Source organism: Scaptodrosophila lebanonensis, unplaced genomic scaffold, assembly GCF_003285725.1.
Source record: "Scaptodrosophila lebanonensis strain 11010-0011.00,11010-0021.00 unplaced genomic scaffold, SlebRS2 tig00001412-arrow-pilon, whole genome shotgun sequence".
NCBI classification, from domain to species: domain Eukaryota; kingdom Metazoa; phylum Arthropoda; class Insecta; order Diptera; family Drosophilidae; genus Scaptodrosophila; species Scaptodrosophila lebanonensis.
The window spans coordinates 4,086,110-4,105,376 of record NW_022060739.1 but is presented as its reverse complement, the minus strand read 5'-3'; the positions used below and the strand labels follow the sequence as shown (position 1 = coordinate 4,105,376).

Here is a 19,267-nt window from a genome sequence, read left to right as displayed (position 1 = left end):
ACCAACAGAGACTGCACATATACTATATATTGAAGAGAAATAATAAAGATAGGATGAACACATTTAAACAGCTACCAGCGGTCGGCTAGTGTTCTCCTAGTTCAGTCGTATTACTGAGGCTTAGACTTATACAAGTATCAGCCAAAATCATTTGAGGATATGTTTCAGTAATTTAAAAAAAAAAGAGCTCTTTCTGGATAAACACAAATTAATTATGGATTGCAAAAGACCTCAACCTTGGGTGAACAAGAGAAAGCACCCCTGGTTTACATTAAGAAGTCAGAAGAAAACATTTAACTCTAGCACAGCATGAAGTTTGCTTTTCTTCTTCTTTTTGCTTCTACTAGGGGCGCATATAACTCAGTGACGGAAGATTGTCAGTGTATAGGGTATTTTACTGTCGAGCTTGCTCGACTGATGCGTTCTCTCTTGTTTGAATTTGATTAGAACTTTATTCACTTTACAATTTAGAAAGTTGTAAATGAGTAAAAATATTATTCTTTAATGCATTGACTGTACTTACATCATCCCATCTGAGGAACTTCTCGCCATCCTGGAGCGCTTGGGGCACCTCCACACTGGCTGTGGATATATAAGTGCCGCTTGCGCTCGTCATCTTGAATCAGCTATTAGCTCTGGCCTTTTTGTGTGTGCGCGTGTTTGTGTGCTTGTTTGTCTGCTGTTAGTTTTGGGCGTCTGGTCGAGATGCTACTCACAAGTAGCTGGCGTTGTTGTTGCTACTCTGCTGCTCTGATTCTGCTCCTGATACTCTCCTTTTGCTGCTCCAACTGCTGAAAAGCTTTTAGCAGTTGCGCTGCATTTCCGTAGCTGACGTTTTGCATACAAATGACGCCATTTGCTGTGGCGGCGTTTCCGTGTTTTGTGTCTTCTCTTCCTCCCTCTTCTCCTCTTCCCCTCTTCCCCTCGTGCACTCGCAAGCCTTGCGCGCTTCAATTAGTGCGCCCTTGTGTCTGTGGCACGGCTTATTTGCTGCATTTTGCGAGCTTGATTAAAATGCAGGCTGCGTGCGTTGCATCCCAGTAGCTGAAAAACTGTAAAGAAACGTTTCGGATATCAAAATGTTGGCAAAAACAGGAATGTTTTGTCTATTTTTTTAACCAAATTGTTAATGAAGCATGCAAGCAATACAAGCACAGACATACAGACATTCAAACATACATACATACTCGTACATATACATTCAGAAATACAACCACATGCACTCAGCCACTCTTGATTACTGCCCTCGTTGAAAATTTATGAAAATGTCTCGACGGCGCGCTTTTGTATCTCACAAGCTCGCAAATCAGCCAAAAAAGGTCAAATCAGCCTTTCTTTCATGCCATTGTCTACTTGATTTGTTCTCTCTTATTTTTCTGTCCATTCATTGCGGCTTTGTTTGTCTATTTTAGGCGCATGTTTTGTCCTCTATTCTGGGAATTTTTTCCCGTTTGTAGTTTCATTTCATTTATGCAAAATTAACGCTAATTTGGCTCGCAAACATTTTTCAATAGACTTTGCCCTATCTTTTGACCCCTCACCAAAATTAGATGTGCACATTGTCTTTTTATCTCAGACAGCTATTTAGGGGTTTTCGTTCTCCTAAATAGCTTTGGCATGCATAATATTTTCGAATAATATTGACCATTTTTGTGGCTAGGATAGTAGTCACATAGATAACGGTGCGTTTCATTCATAAATCTTTGTACTTTTTGCCCAAAGTTAAAGCGTATATTCCACGTTCTATATGAGCTTGTTTCGCTTTTATCTGCACTATAAATCATTTGAACTTTATGGCTGCACCAAAGTGCAGTCAGTATTAAATTGGATTTGGAGTACAGGAAAGCTGGCAGACTGACAATAAAAAGAACGCACTAAGACGAGTGCAAAGCACGGGCGAACTCTGTCTGATAACGGCTGCAGAAATGGTAAAATAAAGACATTTGATTTGGGAAAGATAGCATTAGATTTATAGAATTATAAATATAGTATATTCAATCCACTGTATTACAATTTAATAAGCATAACTCAAGCTAAGCGGGTCGATCAACTGTTAAGTCAGCGCGTAACATCTTTGGGTCACGCAACAGATTAGAAACAATTCGTGTTATAATAACAGCAATATCCAATAACAACACCCAGAGTTAAGGAATTTAATTCATAAGACTTTGCATAATCTACAACCAGCTTTTTATCACTTCACAACTTTACTAAAAGGAACACGTTGCCAATGTGTTTATTTGGTCAAACGTATAATAAGAATTTGTTCGGCATTAAGCATAAATATACGAGTACATACAAATATTGAAAATCTAACATTTTAATTTAGAAGAAGCTATTCTGTAAGATATTGAAATATGTATATAATATTTTATTGGCAAAAATATAAATAAACTGTACCTCTAGCTAAATACAAAACCTAAAAACAGTGTTGCCTATTGATAGTCAAATTATTTTGGTTTCCTTGTAACCTATATAGTAAATAATTTTTCATAGACTTCGTCTACAAGATGAATAAAGAATATTTATATTTAATGAATATCTATATTAATTTATTTAGTTGCATTTTAATTTATCTTACGAAGCTTCTGAACATGAAGCATGTTTATAAACTTTTGCATTTTAATTTATCTTACGAAGCTTCTGAACATGAAGCATGTTTATAAACTTTTAAACTTACATAAATAGAATAGGCTCATGCTTTTAATTACATTGCATTAAAGATTTTACTTTTTGTACATATAGAAAATGTATTCATATCGACATTAATTGTTTGTTCATGTATGGTATATTTCGATTAGGTTCCCCGCGTATTATTTTGCTGTTGCCAAGTGATAAATGCAAGCTGTACATTATTTTGTTAGAGATAAAGCTCAAATTGTTTTTGTATAGTATTTACATAACTAATGCCCATATGTATTTGTTTGTGATAGTCTCTAGTCATAATCTACTTACAAGCTACATGGATACTAAGCTTCAACTATATAGACATACTCGTACATAAGATAAATAGACATTAAACCACAAATACACACACACATAGACGTGACAGCGGCAACTACATAATGCTTTTATAATTTCTTTTTCGATGCCATGCCTTGCCACAAGAAATTTTTGGCTAAATTCAAACAGAAAATAAAAATGTAAGCAAAAGTTGTGTGGCCCCAAAAAGCCACAATACCTACACAGACACACCAACATACATACATACATACATACATACATATACATATGTATGCATGTGTTTAGAAAACCAGCTAAGCTTTTGCATGTGTGGAATATACACACACACACACCTATACCTACACAAACGCCTACACACACACACACCCACGCTTAATGCGCGCAAAAGGAAGTAATTTATTTGTTGTTGTTGTTGTTGGTGGTTATTGGAAGTGCTGATGCTGCTGCTATTGTTGTTGTTGTTGTTGCTGCTGCTGGTATTGTTATTGTTAGCTGGTATTGCCAGCTACTAGCCAAATAAATAAAATTCAATTTGTAATTTATTTTCTATTTCTATTTCAAATTGAGTTAATACATCATAAATTTTCCACTTGGCGCAAGGAAGCAATTAAGCATGTTTGTTGTTGTTGCGCGCCAAAATTGAGTTTTAAGATTATATAACAATAATAAATTGATATAAAAGCACGAATCGAATGAACGATGAAACGAACTTGTTAGCACAAACGTACTCGTAAAATAAATATGAAATATTGAATGGGCGCTGCTTTGATTTCGTTGTTGTCTTATTGTTCATGTTTGTTGTTGTTGTTTTTGTTATTGTTGTCGGTGTACAATTCGTTTTAAATGTTTTATGGGCAGCAAGCAATAATTTATTGCAGGCAATTTGCAGATCTGGCCCAAACCCACCACAACACCAGCAGAGAGCGATAGAGTGAGAGCCAAGAGCCAAGTGGTAAGAAGAAGGCGCACAAAAATCACAGACGCACAGATTTCAAGTGGCTTTTGTAAAATGCCAAAGCACAAATACACACACACACACACACACACGCACACTCACATAGATGTGCACATTGCTAGACATGAATCATGCATGTGACACAAGCAGCAGAGCCAACTACAGCAGCAGCAACAATACCAACAACAGCAACAACAAGCTACATAAAATGGCATCCAGCAAGAGTACAAAACATAGCATAAATCAAAGCGCTAGTCAAAATATGTTTTGCCTTCTTTTAGTGCTCGACTCGTAAGCATGTGCGAGGGCAGAATGATAAATAAACGTCTACGGAATATAGTTTACTATCAGTTCCAGGAATTGCACGTAAAAGTCTTTGATGTGTTTTCATCGTTGACTGCTTTTCAGAAATTGGAATTCAATACTTGTTTGTAATAAAACGGAAACACATTTGTGGTCGGATCAGATTTTGAAATACACACAGCATGAACGTTACAGCCGGAAATCGAGAATTCAGCTAGTCAATAGCCAGTTTTCTATGAACACCTTAGAGAGTACGATTGCAGTTAGCGTAACATTTAAGTATGGACGAAAATTAAAGTTAATGCACATTTCCAAAAGCTTTACCACAGAACATTAGAAAACCAATATCGTTAAACGTGACAAAAATACAAAACGGTTATATTTTGTTTGTTGTTTTTTTATTTATAACAATTTTTAAAAATAAAATAATTTTTTTGTTGAAACTTTTTCATATAATTTTTATTCAATATTTTCTTATAATTTCTATGCATGCGACCGTTATACTCGTTTCTTGTTAAATTCTTCATGTTCAAATACATGTGTATATTGAAATAAAACCCAGAGGAATGTTTTGTTTTAATTTTAGTTTTCACTCTATTTAAGTTGGCATAAATTTACATTTCAGCTAAGAACACCACTTGGAAGCATTCGAATTAAAAGAATAGTTGAAATATTCAATAGATTGACATATTAGTGCTGTGTTGCCATTTACTGTAGACATATAGATCGCTTAAACTTTTCTTACTTCCTCCTTTTGTACATATCTACTATATATATGCTGTCGCTCTACAAAATAGACAATGCCACACTGGAGAGCTGGCAGCTAAATAGCTTTAAAAGCAGCACGCCGGCACACACACAGAGTTATGTGGCAGGGCGTCAAATTGAATGCTGGCTGGAAGGCAACGCTTTGCGGAAGTTGCTTGTCAAAAAGCAATCTTCGGAGCACAACGGGAAAGAAAATGATAATCAAATCAAGGCGCCAGCTATTTGGTTAATGTGCATGACAACGACAATGTCGTCGAGGTTGGTATCGGCATCGGCAGCGACGTTGCCGCCACATTTATAAATATATATAGGAAAAAAACGCAAAAAAAAATCGTTAAAATGTTTGCGCAAATGGCGCACAGGTGACTAAAAGATAACGGGGCAGCGTGGCGGCAGCAAAAATGCGTAGCATGCTTTTAGGAGCAGCTTTTACTTTGCTCTGCTTTCTTCGCGTTATTTATGCGCGTAAATTGCAACGACTGGCAGGCCCTCGTTGAGTGTGTGTGTGTGTGTGTGTGTGTGTGTGTATATGTGTATGATGACTATAATTTCATTTGTGGTACATAAAAATTTGTCAGCCTCCTCTCTTGCTTTCTGTCTGCCACTTGCGCTCTTTTTCAGCTGCTGCTTTCTTAACTTTCATGGTTTCTGCTCTCGGTCTGAATTACATTAAACTAATTGCTTTAGCTTGTCATTGTTGTCGTTTGTGTGTGTGTGTGCGTCTGTGTGTGTGCGCATTATTGTTAGTGCTTTTAGCCTTAGCAAATTATATTTCCTTGTATGTCAAATGTTTTTCTCCGGCTGCCATCTTTGCAGCTATTAAAAATTTAAAGCCCCCCCATATACGCTCACAGTTTGACAAGCATTGTTGATTTTTATGTTGCTAAGAGCATAAAAATACGCAACAGCACAAGCTGCGCCCTATCTACAATTACCTTTGCTTGGCAAGCTGAGTTAGGCACGAAACAGAAACAACAACAGCAACTGAATGCTAAATAAACATTAAATATTAAAAATGTTTTTCCAAGGGTCCCTTCAGCTTAGCTTTACTTTGTCTTATTAAAGAGGCAAGTTCTATGAGAATTTTCCACAACTCACTCTCGCTCTTTAATTTTTGCAGACAGCATTTTTCATTAGTTATATGTATTGTTTCACACATACTACCGCAGCCTGTTCTCATATGTTACATATACGAGTACGTAGATGTATTTGCTGTCAGCCCCACACGCTCGGGTCATAAACAAAAATTCATCATACGCCATGTAGAACGCTCACATACACAGACAAAATGAGCTTGGAAGTCAAACAACTTGTGCGGCACTTGGCACAAGACTTTGCACTGTTTCTTTTATGCCCCGTGGTCTGTGTATCGGTAACATAAAGTACACAAATAAATAAATATCCAAGAAAGAAAGTAGAGCGCGGAGGAGTAGAAGAAAGCCGTCAGAAGGCAGGCCGAGTGACCGAGCAGGCTGTTTACTGTCCACAAGAGGAAAACAAAATTAAGTTCAATGACACCCCAAAACAACAAAAACAACAGCCACACCAACACTACAATCCGCACTTCAGGGTAGCCAGCAAACCGCCGACTTGTTGGCAATGCCCAACATAGCAACAATACCAAGCACAGAGAGAAATTGGTTAAGCTTCATAAATAAATATGAACTTAGAAAACGTGTTAAATAAAACATATTATTTGAGTGGTTCCCGAAGTTTGACAATTTGTCGTTTTATAATTTAAGCTTTCGAAAGCAACACAAATCGAAGCAAAAATAAGAAGATACAAAACATTATATTACTTATATCTTAGACGTAGAACGGTCGTAATAAATTTCCTGGTTAGAAAAAAGGTGAATAAATGAGATAATCTCGTCCAAAATGCGTTGAGCCCCTCACAAATGAAATAAACAAGAAGTTACTTAATATATGGAATGGAATAATAATTAAGTTATAATCAGGTATGCTTTAGATTCCATTTCAATTGAATTTCTTGGAATCGATTTGGCCATATTATTCTTACAAAATTGATAAACTTATTGAATCGTATGTACAAATATGCGAGGCAAAAACTCTACCCCAAATGGATTCAGATAAACTTTTCGAAAAACGTTGCTTAAAGCTTACTTGTATGGCGGGCTTTGGAAAGATTATTTTAAAGACGTTTTCGTTATATTATTTATTTTTAAATAGTCCACACATATACTCTCCCTGATCAATAATAAGTTTTCTCTCTGTGTAACAAGAACACTACCAACGGCAACAACGACAAGATGAAGTTGCGTGAACCTCACTCAATGTCAAATCGAGTTGTTTTGTCATCGTAGTCGCTCTCGTCTGTGTGGGTGCGCTTTCGATTTGAAAAGTTTGTACACATCATTCGTTTATTTTCTCCTTCCCTTTGGCACAGCATTTTTAATTTTTTTTTGGCTTGCGGCATTGCGATACAAACCCACACCTATATACATACCTAAACATGCACATATATATACAATACTATATATATGAAAATATGTACATACATCTATAATCTAATGGCGTTCGTGTTCTTGGTGTTCATTCAACTTTACTTTCTTTTGCTTTGCTGCGCCTACAAAATCGCAAAATGGCGGCTGAGTAACTGAACATTTGCCATTTGATGGCTTACAGTTGCTGCTTAGCGTTCGATTATGCGTGTCGATAGGCAAATTGTGAAAATATTGACAAAACAATTGATGGCCTGGCTGACTGCCTTACTGCCTGACTGCCTGAATGGCTGGCTCTATTGGGCGTCCCCTCAGCGCTACTTTCTTTGTTTGTCTATAAAATTTGCAGTCTGCAAAATCTATTTATAAAGTTTAAATAACACTTAATGCTCAACGGCTGCCTGGCTTTTAACTATTAGTTGTGCGGCTTTCTGTGTGGGTGGATTCGTGTGCGTGTATGTGCGCGTTTGTGTGTATGTGTGAAGCAAAAAAGTTTAGCATAGTTTTGGGCTGATGTCGCTTTGGACAGGCAATACGCTGAGGAAAGACTTTTAATGAAATTTCCGGGTTGCTTTGTATTGAAAAACTTGTCGTTGATTTTACATCGAACCTTATGTTTAGTAATTTAATTGAAAAGAAGTGCAAAAATAAGATTAATTATTACTAAGAGCTTTTTGGTTAGCATGTTGTCAAAGGGTTGAATAACAAAGTGGAATATTGGACGTGTATGTTGCAGTATAAAACAGCTACAACAAGAAGCTAATTTAATATTTGTCGATAGCTAACTTTGATAGTAAGATGTATGCATCCCTATGGATGCAAACAAGAGTATAAATCTAGCAATGCGGAGAGGCATCTCGAAGCTAAATAATCAAATTAAAATAATAAAGCTGTAGCTTTAAGAAAGCTAAGATCATTTGCTTTAATTCGTGTTCGTTAGAACGCAAGCAACAAGCGCAAAAAGCGACTTAAACACAAGGCTCACTGCATTTTCTTTGTATCGAAATCGTGCCCCAGTCAGCATTTTCATCGACTTCATTGCGCTCATTAGCATGCGGAAAATGTTTGCACAATTTGCATGCGCCTCGATTGCCTGTCAATTGCTCAGATACAAAAACACACACATACCCAGACACACATACTCGCGTGTAGAAGGCGCACAAATCATTTTTGACATTTGGCAAAGATCAAAAAGTCAAATCGCTAAAATTCAGACACACACGCACACCCATACGAGTGCGGCTGAGAATGGGAGTATGTACTCGTATGTATGGGCGCCCAAAACAAACAGAAACAAATGTTGCTCCATTACACCCACACGAGAGCAGCAGAAGGAGCAGCGGCGACGTCGGCAGAAAGGCCGGCAGCATCGTATTTCCTATATGTGAGCGTTAAGCGACAGGCGGCCATAAATCTGCGCGCCTTTTTCATTACACCTAATTACGCGGCCGGCAGAAAGTAAATGCGCACACATTAGCGCTGAATAAATAAATAAACAGCAACATTAATTATGCCAGCATTAATTTATTTGAATTTCAATTTGAATTTGAATGCAGTGGCGGTGGCAGTGGCAATGGCAATGGCTGGCAGACAGCAGCGACCACTGTGTGACCGCAAGCATCACACGCTGCGTATGCGTAATGGGCACCCCCATATACCCAAAAATGTGTGTTATAGTTTGGCATCGCCCGTCACTCAAATTGACGCCTCAGACCAGCGCCTGACAAATGCTTTAACTTTGAAACGCTTATTCGTTTAGCTGGCAGTTATTAGCTGTGGGTAGAATGTACGAAAAACGTGGGAAAAATAGTATTTGATTTCATTTTAAACATTAGTTTAAATCGGAAAATATTGGCTTAATATTTAAAATATACTGTGATTTAATAATTGGAAACATTGTTGCCCAGATATAATATGTCGGCTTTTTTTCTACTATTAGTTAGCAACTACAAAAAGTTAGTCAGCCCATAGAATTCCAAAAAGAAAACATTTTTGTAGTGAAACCTTTATAAAAAATTTGAATTAAATAAGTTGACTTTACAATCATATTTTTCTCTGGCTGTTTGAGAGGCATTTGAATATCCTATCCAAAACATATCCTAGTAATAGCACATTTTATTTGAAACACTTCGCTTTAATGTATATTTTATTCAATACGAGGATAATCATAACGAGGATAAAATGTGTGTTAAAATAAAATTAATGCAATGCCTATTTTTATTTAGAAAATAAATTGTGAATATGTTTGTATTGATACTATAACGGGAAGTTCACTACTTGATGTGGGCATCTCTTTGCTTGATATTCCTGTAACCCTATCTACTGTTACTAGTCCGTCTATAGATCTCCTCAAATTCTAACATTTTTAAAGCATCCAATTGTCTGTCATATATTGACTCAAACAAATTCTTAATAGGCACAGTTTTGTGTTCTATAAAACTCCAAAAGTGTGAAGTGTTCAGAAGGGACCTCCAAAGTTGAAATAACATAGACACAGATAAGAGACAGAATCTTTATTGATCTGAAAACACCATTGGATCTTTCATTTGTGTTGCTGTTTTTTACAAATATATGTTACTCCTATATCACATTATAGTTCCTATTGCATTTAATAAATTCGGTTATTTTCTAGGCCAAACGCAGGATGTCGAGCATAAACAGCTCACTTTGTACAAAAAATCTGTTTGCATGTGATTTTAAATCAGCCTACGAACATATGTTTGGAGTATTCAAATGCTAGCTTCAAAAAATATCACATATATTCAGCACTTACTTTATTTTCTTATCTGAAATGTTGACCACTGTACTCCACCGGCTGTTCTATGCATAATTATTATAGCTTTACATAAAGCGACCGCAGTGGCACAAAAAGTAAAATGATAATTATTAATTAAAACCGCGTTTCAGTGTCATAAACAGCCATACTCACAAGTACACATGCATACTATATACCAGCACTTTGGTTAAGTTTATCGCGCGTTAAGAGCTGTTATGACAAGAACAACAACAACAAGAACAGCAAGAACAACAACCAGAATGGTTCGACCAAGCGTCGTTTGCTGCCGCCTCATTCATATTCATGCATTTACGGAGACACTCTGCCGTCCTACCCACCACCCCTCACTCTCTTTGGAGCCCCTTCGCACTCCAACTTCTGCACACTTCCCAGACTATCCATTTAGAATTCATACTCGCTTATAATTTTCGCCCTGTTCCGGAGAAGCGTCACCTTCGGAGCAGCGAGTTGCTCATCTTTTCGTTTTATTTATAACGTTGCTTGTCTTTTCTGCTATACACAAGCAGAAATACACTCACAAACATACTTGGATTTTTTCATTTTTATCGCGCTTTTATCTAGTTTGTCAACCTTATCAGCGCATGCAAAAAGCAAAAGCTAAAAAAGCAACAAAAAAAATCAAGAGAAAAAAGAAAAGAATATCGAGACACTCATCTACTTATTTACAAGTATGTACATGTGTGTGCGTATGTATGTATGTGTGAATGACCCTGCCCATGCCCGCACCCGCAGCGAGTTGCCACCGCCAGCACCGCTTCCAGCCACGCCCCTTGCCATATGCTGGTGCGACGGCATTCAGGCAGTTTAGATAGCTTGCGTATTAGATTTGAGGCTTCATTATAATGATAGATCGTTATACGTTGGCGTATGCCACCAGCAACAACAAGAACAACAAGAACAACAAGAACAAAAATAATAACATCTATAAGCACAACAAGTGCCATGTGCGTGTGCGTGTGCGCATGTGTGTGTGTGCGTAGTCACTTAAATTTTGGTTGGCCAACGCAGCGTATGCGTAACTTTTTACATGTTGCACTCGCATCGCATATGAAAGGCGAAGGAGAGGCAGCAGTGTGGAGAGCAGGTAAATAATTAATGAGAGACAGCGAGCGACAGGCAGCATAATGAGCCAATTGCACACATAGTTAAGGACACGCCAACGCATACACACACACACAGACACATACGAGGACACACTTATACATGCGTACATACATATGTAGGAACATTAATTGCCGCTGGCTGCATTGACAAGGCTCTTGAGCACTTCGCTTCGCTCTGCTCTACTCTACTCTGCTCTCATGGGTAGCGTCGTGTTCGTAATTCCTGCTCTTAATGCCTTAGTTGTGTTCAATAATTGAAACTAGCGACGTTGTTTAATGCATGTTATCAGGTAGTAGGTGGGTGGGTGGTTAGTCTGAATAAGTTGGCTCGAAGTCGACTGTGGAAAATAAGAGCGAGGCGATAAATTGAATTTGATTGTTTGGTGATGGGGAGAACACCACCAAAATAAGGGTGCGTCCATTTATAATTCCGGACAGCGAAACTCTTTCAGCATGTGAATTTATATATAATGTATTGGTAATTCGCGTCTACAGGCAAGGGAGCTGCATTAAAGATGTGGACTCCTAAAGCCCTTACCAATGAAAGAAATAAAGTAATTAGTCAGAAATACTAAGAAAAACCAATGAAATGTTTGTTTGTATCAAATTTAAAGTACTCTTATTTTTCACAAGTTTACAATCGACGGAAGAAACTCTATGCATTTTCAACCGTAGAAGATTTAAAAGCCAAAATAACGATGGAATTCAAATCCGAGTTGAATAAATGTGCATCGTAATTTAAAACTTTTATAAATTTGGTAAATACAAATTAATTACTCACTTGCGAACGACCCATTGAGGCTTGTACTTCAGAAGCTACTGACAAATTTAAAGAACCCGCGATCTTACACTGATTGATTTTATTATTATTTTAAGCGGGTAATTTTTAAAATAAATGCCAATTTTGAGGACTTTGTAAGCTAACAAATTATTGTTTACTATTGTTTTTCAAAGACTTATTAAATTACCCCCAAATTTATTATTACCTCTGCGACTTTTTTATTTGTTGTTAGTCTAGGTTCGTTTAAGGCAATGTTTTCATTACTCAATTCCCAAGAAATTTATCTTACTATACAGTTGCGTATCTAGTTAGATAAGATTAAAATGGGCTGCCACAGCTTGCATAGCTGCGACTCTCTTATGCTGATTAATGGGCCCTTGGCTTTTTGAACAAATTATCTTATAATGAAGCTTATCCTGATCGAAGTTACGCATTTGCCTGCCCGACTGATTCCTAACATTGCCAATCAATCATTTAACAGCAATACCAACCAATTATTGAATTATCTTAAGGGACAGATAATGTGTTCAAAAATCATTTTCAAGCCCATAAGTATGTGCAATGAGTAGATTATTGACAAACATAAGCCATGTTTCGAAAAAAAAATTTCACAACTAATAATCACAACAAATTAATTCTCGTCTTTTTAAAGATGGTGGAACGATTAAGTTTAATTATTTGCTTATATGTATATGTAAATGTTAATATAACTATTTGCTTCTAGCTACTGATACATCTAAGATTCCAGACATATGAAATCATGACAACCTATTTGAATAATCGGTGTGAAATGCAGAGTCATAGTAGAGTATTACTATTTTAGAGTTTGAGATATAATTGATTTTACAATAAAGCATTCAGAGTAACTATTACTCACAAATTGAATATTAATATGACAAATTTTGCTAATACAAGCCAATTTTTAAGTGGCACGTGATTAAAATTGATTGATATATATGACCATAGAATCATATATCCTATCATATCGTGTGTTTCTTATCGCTTAGCATTGTCATATATCAAACTTTATATCACATCATGTGTATAGTATCATACCAAACAATTTCACACTTAAAATATAACAATTTCCGTTTAAAACTAAATACTACAACTTGTTCAATATATATTTAAATATTTTAAGAAAAATAGAGAACATATATGTATCACCATATAGATTATTGCAAGACTTTTTTGAGAATACTTTCACATTTCTAATATTTACACACAATTTCAATACTCGAGTTCTACGAGTAAATCACATTATTAGTTCAAGTACAACCGGCGGCTCCGACTCAGACAGCTCGAGAAGCTTAAGCGGCGCAACAAGCAATGACAACTGCTTTCAATTTCCAGCGCTGCACTCAAGTAACAAAAGCAACAACAACTACAACAAACACTAAATCGTTCAGTATTTCAACAGCAATATACAAAAAACAAAAAATCAACAAAACTGACACAAATTGAACTTGAAATGAAAGACAACATAAAATAGAAACTGGCAACTCACTTGCTATAAACACACAAGATTCGCAGCAAACCGTTTTCGGCACAATTTTCAATTAGCAGTGGCAGTGGCAGCGAGAACAGCAACAATAGCAATAACAATAGCAACAACTACAGTGCCGTGAAAAATGTTGAGCAAATAAATTGAATAAAATGGTATTTTGATTGTATTTAAAATCGAATTGAAAAACACTTTTTGGATTTCAGGGAGCTCCGCATGAGGCGGATGTTCCCCACGTTGGCGCAAAAACAACTAAAAAACTGTTCTTTTTTTATATATGTACATATATGTGTGGTTGTTGTGTTTTTTTACCTGCGAGTTTTGACTTTTAGATGACAACTCTGATAGGCGGCTACGATGCGAAGCGATTGGACGTTGGTGGGTAAATTTTAATTACAGATTTTGCACTCGAGAATGTTTCCCAACGCAACACACACAAAAACAAACACAAGCACAGAGATTGAAAGATATACAAGTATATGTATGTATATGTATACGTTCTAACGTGAATAAAACTTCAGATGAACGCGCACTATCAGCGATGACTGATTGACTGACTGACTGACGGACTGTCCGAATGATGACTGGGCGGCTAAGCGGCAACAGCGTCCGCTTGTCTATATTTGACTATGTTTGGTTCACAAGTGTAAGTATGTAACACACAGAAACACACACACAAGCCCATTTACACACAAACACAAGCACACAATGATGCACTGGCACTGACACTGGCTCTGAATCTCAAAAGGTGGTATTCAATTTTTTGGGCGTTTCGCGAACCGAACGCTTTGGCGCACGACAAACGAATGAATTTTCTGTTGGGAAAATGAAAATTTCTACGCAGAGACAGGCACCAGTGCCACAACGCTAAAATCCACTGCACGTGAGCGAGTGAGAGCCACAGAGAGAGCGAGAGGACGACCTTTGTTGGAGCACAGCGGCCAACACTGAAGAGTCTGTGCGTATGCATGTTTGTCTGTGTGTTTGTGAATTTGTGTGTCTGTGTGAAGGTGAGCTGCTGCTCCTCCGTGTTATTGTTGTTATTGGTATGTACACGTATGCATGTGTGTGTGTGTGTATGCCGCGTGAGTGCTTGCAAAATGTCAAATTGTAAATAAACGAAAAATGAAAAAGTGCAAACTGTTATACGAATAACAGAGGCGCAGCTGATAACAGGGCAAGGAGTTTAATGTAAAAGGCAATACAAGTAACATCAACTGTAATAAGATTATATTAATTACATTTAGCAAATAACTATACATATTTATAGGATTTTGAAAAATTGTAATTGTTTTCTTGCTGGGTATTTACAAATATTGGCTCATTGCATAATAATTTGCTATTAAATGAGTCATTTTAAATAACTTGTGTATTAAAAATATAATATTTTAATAATACAAAATGTGTCTATTAAAAACATAACGTAAAATATTTTAAAATTTCACATTAGGTAAAAGAAATAAAGAAATAAATATTAAAAGATATTTGTGACGATCTTCTTTTTGGATAGATCTCGTCCAATTCAATTTTTGTTTGTCGACTGGATGTAAGCTTTTGTGTGTAAAATAATGTTCTCTGCTGAATTTTGCTTTATTTTCTTAAAACTGAGTTAAAATCACATTAAACTCATTTCAAATATTATGTGAGGGCGCGGTTTGGTAAAGGTCAGTATCGAACTTAAGTTCCTAACAGCCGCTGCTGCCACTCTCAAAATTTAAGGCACCCCGTGCTTGGCTCAAAAGTGTTATACGCCCATAAGCTTTTCCCATGTTGCTCGCTCACTCACACTCACTCACTTAGTCACTCACTCATTTTGTTTGTTGCGCTCTCAGGCGGCCACTCGAACGAAAAGCTTGTCCGTTGCGATAAGTTTTGTTTTTGTTTGGAAAAGCTGCTGCGGCGAAAGGTGTTTTGATAAGGCAAAACAGCAACAACAAAAACAACACAAACACTCTCATCCACACTCTCTCTCTCTCCCTCTCTGTCTCTCTCTCTCTCTCCCAATCATACAAGTTATGCCAAAAGTATTGGCAGGATGCGGCCAGTTGTTGGTCTGTAGCGGGTACCGGGCACTCGATATGCGGGAGTCAGTTGATTATGGTACTTGATTATAGATGGTGACAAGTCTTGCGCACTTCAAACCCGAAACAGGCACTACAAATGAATCTTAAGGCGCCATCTGAGCCCAAAAATTGGGCTAAGGTGCTATCTCAACAAAGGTTCTGTTGTTACGCACACACACACACGCACATACAAGCCAAATAAACAACAATTGATAAAAGATCTTGGAAGCTGCCAAGGCAGCGCTGCTAACGTCGATGTCGACGCTGATGTCGTGTGCCGTTTTAGAAGGCGTCATAGACACGTGGGCGTGTCAGCAGCAACGCTTTGGCTAATCAGTGCCGTAAACGGGCAACAAAAACATTAAAACAGAAAGCAGAGACGAAAAAAGACGAAAACACAACAAATCAAAGCAAATTAAAGTTGCCAATTTGCGTGCTTCCGAGCCACAGCGAGCGTCTGCCGCAATTTGAATTTCAATTTCAAATGCAGCCAAGAATTTTTATATAATTTTATTTTTAATGTGTTTTGCGTTCCGTACGTGAGCCATCGGCAAATAACTCGATGCCGGCGTCAGCCTCACCGACAGCGACAGCGGCAACGACAACCACAGCGTCAACGCCGCCGTCAGCGTCAGCGTCGAAGTTGCTAAAAACGCGCGCATGTGGCGGGAAATCAAACAAAAACATGTACACACACACACACACACACAGCTCACATACATATATTTTTGATCCATATTATGACATTTAATACGTTTTAACGGGCAGAGTGGTGGACGGACGGATGGGCGGGTGTTCATTTGGCCGCAATGCGCAAGTGAAGAACTTTTGACTGAAAACGTACTAAGAAGAACAAAATACCTGACCCACATGTGCCGACACGTCGAAACGCGTAGCACCTGATTGACAAGGTAAGACGCTCGCTGCGTATCCATGAGATACAAAAATGAATACAACACACAGTATGAGTGAAAAGATGAAAGCAATGCGTCTGCACTGTTCAAGGCTGTGAAGTCTATGAAACGGAATGAAAAGGATCTGATAACCTCTTTAGGTGCAAACCTAGAAACATTCATTTTCCAAGTCATTTTAAAGTCGCTTATTGCTTTAGATTTATTCATTCCTTGAAGCCAGGTATGTACTACCTATGGCATTCAACTATGGGGGGCGATCTTGGCCATAATTCTGATCGAGAACAGTCAACACCGAGAACCTGTGTATAAAAAGAGGCTTCTACCGCCTACCTTGCGTAACAACTAAATTTGTTTATACATAAGAGCATTCTTTATTTATCACTTTTCAAAGAATTATTTTATTTTTAAAGGTGAAGGCTCATCGAATATTTATGAATCTTATGATGCAATGAAAAAACCAATTATTTATTCCTTACATATGTTTTTGAGGGAGGGTATTCGGCGGGACTACAAAATGGAAAAGAACATTTATTTTTAAACAGTTTTACTTTTCCTCAAAAAAAGGATCAATTGGATGTTAACATTTATTCTCGCAAATTGTATGTATTGGGATGTACATAAATGTGTTTTTCCAACTGTCAAGTATTTTTATAACTCCGGAGACTTTCGATGAAAATTATGGGTTCTTATTTTGTCAAAATGTTCTTTTATTCCATAACATATGTAGTTCACTTCAGGGCGGTACATTTAATTGAGCGGCCTTCCAACATTTGGATGCCTCCATAAATTCAGCAAACTATTTGAAATTTTTGCTTTCGACGGGGCAGATGTCTGTTTTGAATGGCAAGATTTATTAATGATTTTCGTAAAACCGTAGGATTATATCGGCTATAAGTAAGCGTTTTTTTTTTTCAACGATTTGGTGACCAATTCCGAGTACTCTCTGCCATTTAAGAGGGTATTGGAAAAATTACAATACGGTGCAAGAAAGTCGCTGGGCATTTAAAATGCTATGGTCGCTGATTGATTGTCGCTCAATCTGTCATTCAGTCAGTTGGGTAACAGCTGAGGCAGACAGACTGACAGCCAGCCAGGCAGTCGCCAATGGCCGCTGTCTCGTCTGCTTATCGGCTCGAGACGCCCTCCTCAAGGTCAGATCAGCACACAAAAGATATGCAAATATCTAAGTATATGTCGGCCGATTGTTACTGTTGCTGTTTGGACTGGCTGCACCCCCCACCACCCCCCAAAACAGTACTCCCCACAATCAGCATTGCCCTAATCCGCATACTCGCACACACACATACATAGTTGCCGTGCATGCCACATGCCACATGCAAATGCGTGGCATTCTAATTACTTATGGCATAAACTTATCGAAATTATGGCACAACGCGTTTCCATTGCATATTTATTTGATCATAAAGTGCGCGCACACACACACATACAACTACACACATCCACACACAGATGCGGGCCACAACCACATGCTAAGTAAATAAATTTCCCTATTGTTTATTTTTTTCCAAACAAATCAGCGCACATTTAAAATGGCCCGCAGAATGCCGAACAACATTAACATCCGGCACTGCTGACGATGCCGATGGCAACGATGATGGCTGTCTCTGCCTCCTGCCTGCTCCCCGTTGGTCTCGACTGGTCTGGTCTGGCCTGGCCTAGTCGCGTCTGGTGTCTAGGAATGGGCGCCCCAAGTAAATCTGTTGCCTCACAACCAGAGACTGCTGTTATTGCTGTAATTGCTATTGTGTGGGATTTGCTTTGAAGCGCTTCGCAGGTGTTCCGAATTACACTCGAAAATCGAAGCTATGGCTTTGTGCGTCTTACACTTCTATTAAGTAGCTGAGGAAATTTGTACATGTGTGCAAATAATCTGAATAGGCAAAGTTTTCATTTACTATGTACATTCAGAGCTAATCAATCAAACCTGGAAAAATTGCCTCTCATTTGCAGTGAAAACTCTCTTGAACGTCTTTCGTACCTTCTCGCAAGAACTAAATGAAGTGGATCTAGGAGTTATGTAACCAACTTTAAATAATATAATACTGCTTTCTAACTAATAACGAAAGAAGTGAAATCACAGCCAATTAGGTCAGGGGTATTATTAGGTTGGGAATTCAACAATCTTGAAATATTTACAATGAATAAGACTCATGGCTAGTCGTTTCTACACATAATGTGATTCATTGTCGATTATTTTCTATTATATAAGAAAGTAAAGTCACATTTTTACAAGTTGATTACGAACTTGTAAAAATGCGATCAAAATGCGATCAAAACGATCGTTTCTGCGTGGAATACAAATTTGAGTTTAAAAATGCAACTCACTGTCTTCAGTTGATTATGAATAAGAAACAATAATTTTATATACCGAGATAAAAGGTAGTCCTGCTCCTTTCAAATATTTTATTGTATTACATCGTTCAGGGAAAGCATCCTTTATTCATCCAAACTAAACTCTAGTAGAAATAGTTATACTTGTGTAGAGATGTATTTTACTTACTTCCACTTTGACAGGGAATCTGCCGCTATAGCTATTGCATAGTCTTCGAAATATCTGCAGTTCTTCCAAAAACAAAGACTGTAATTTAAATTTAAGTTAAAATCTACAATCAACTCGCAAAACTCAATCCAA

At 37.5% G+C, this 19,267-nt stretch overlaps 1 protein-coding gene across 6 annotated transcripts in view; it reads right to left on the bottom strand.

Annotated features, from left to right (window-relative positions):
• LOC115631696 (1-phosphatidylinositol 4,5-bisphosphate phosphodiesterase classes I and II) overlaps positions 1-19,267 on the bottom strand; it is a 73,405-nt gene that overhangs the window by 47,484 nt on the left and 6,654 nt on the right. For 4 of the 6 annotated variants that reach the window (XM_030528518.1, XM_030528523.1, XM_030528522.1 and 1 more), the window contains exons 1-2: positions 13,950-14,098; positions 524-1,052 (exon numbers count right to left, since the gene is read on the bottom strand). In XM_030528518.1, coding sequence (XP_030384378.1) covers positions 524-616 — 93 coding nt within the window. In that variant the 5' untranslated portion in view covers positions 617-1,052; positions 13,950-14,098. Of the gene's footprint in view, positions 1-523; positions 1,053-13,949; positions 14,099-19,267 lie in introns of those variants that run through there. The other 2 variants (XM_030528521.1, XM_030528519.1) reach the window with 2 other exon arrangements.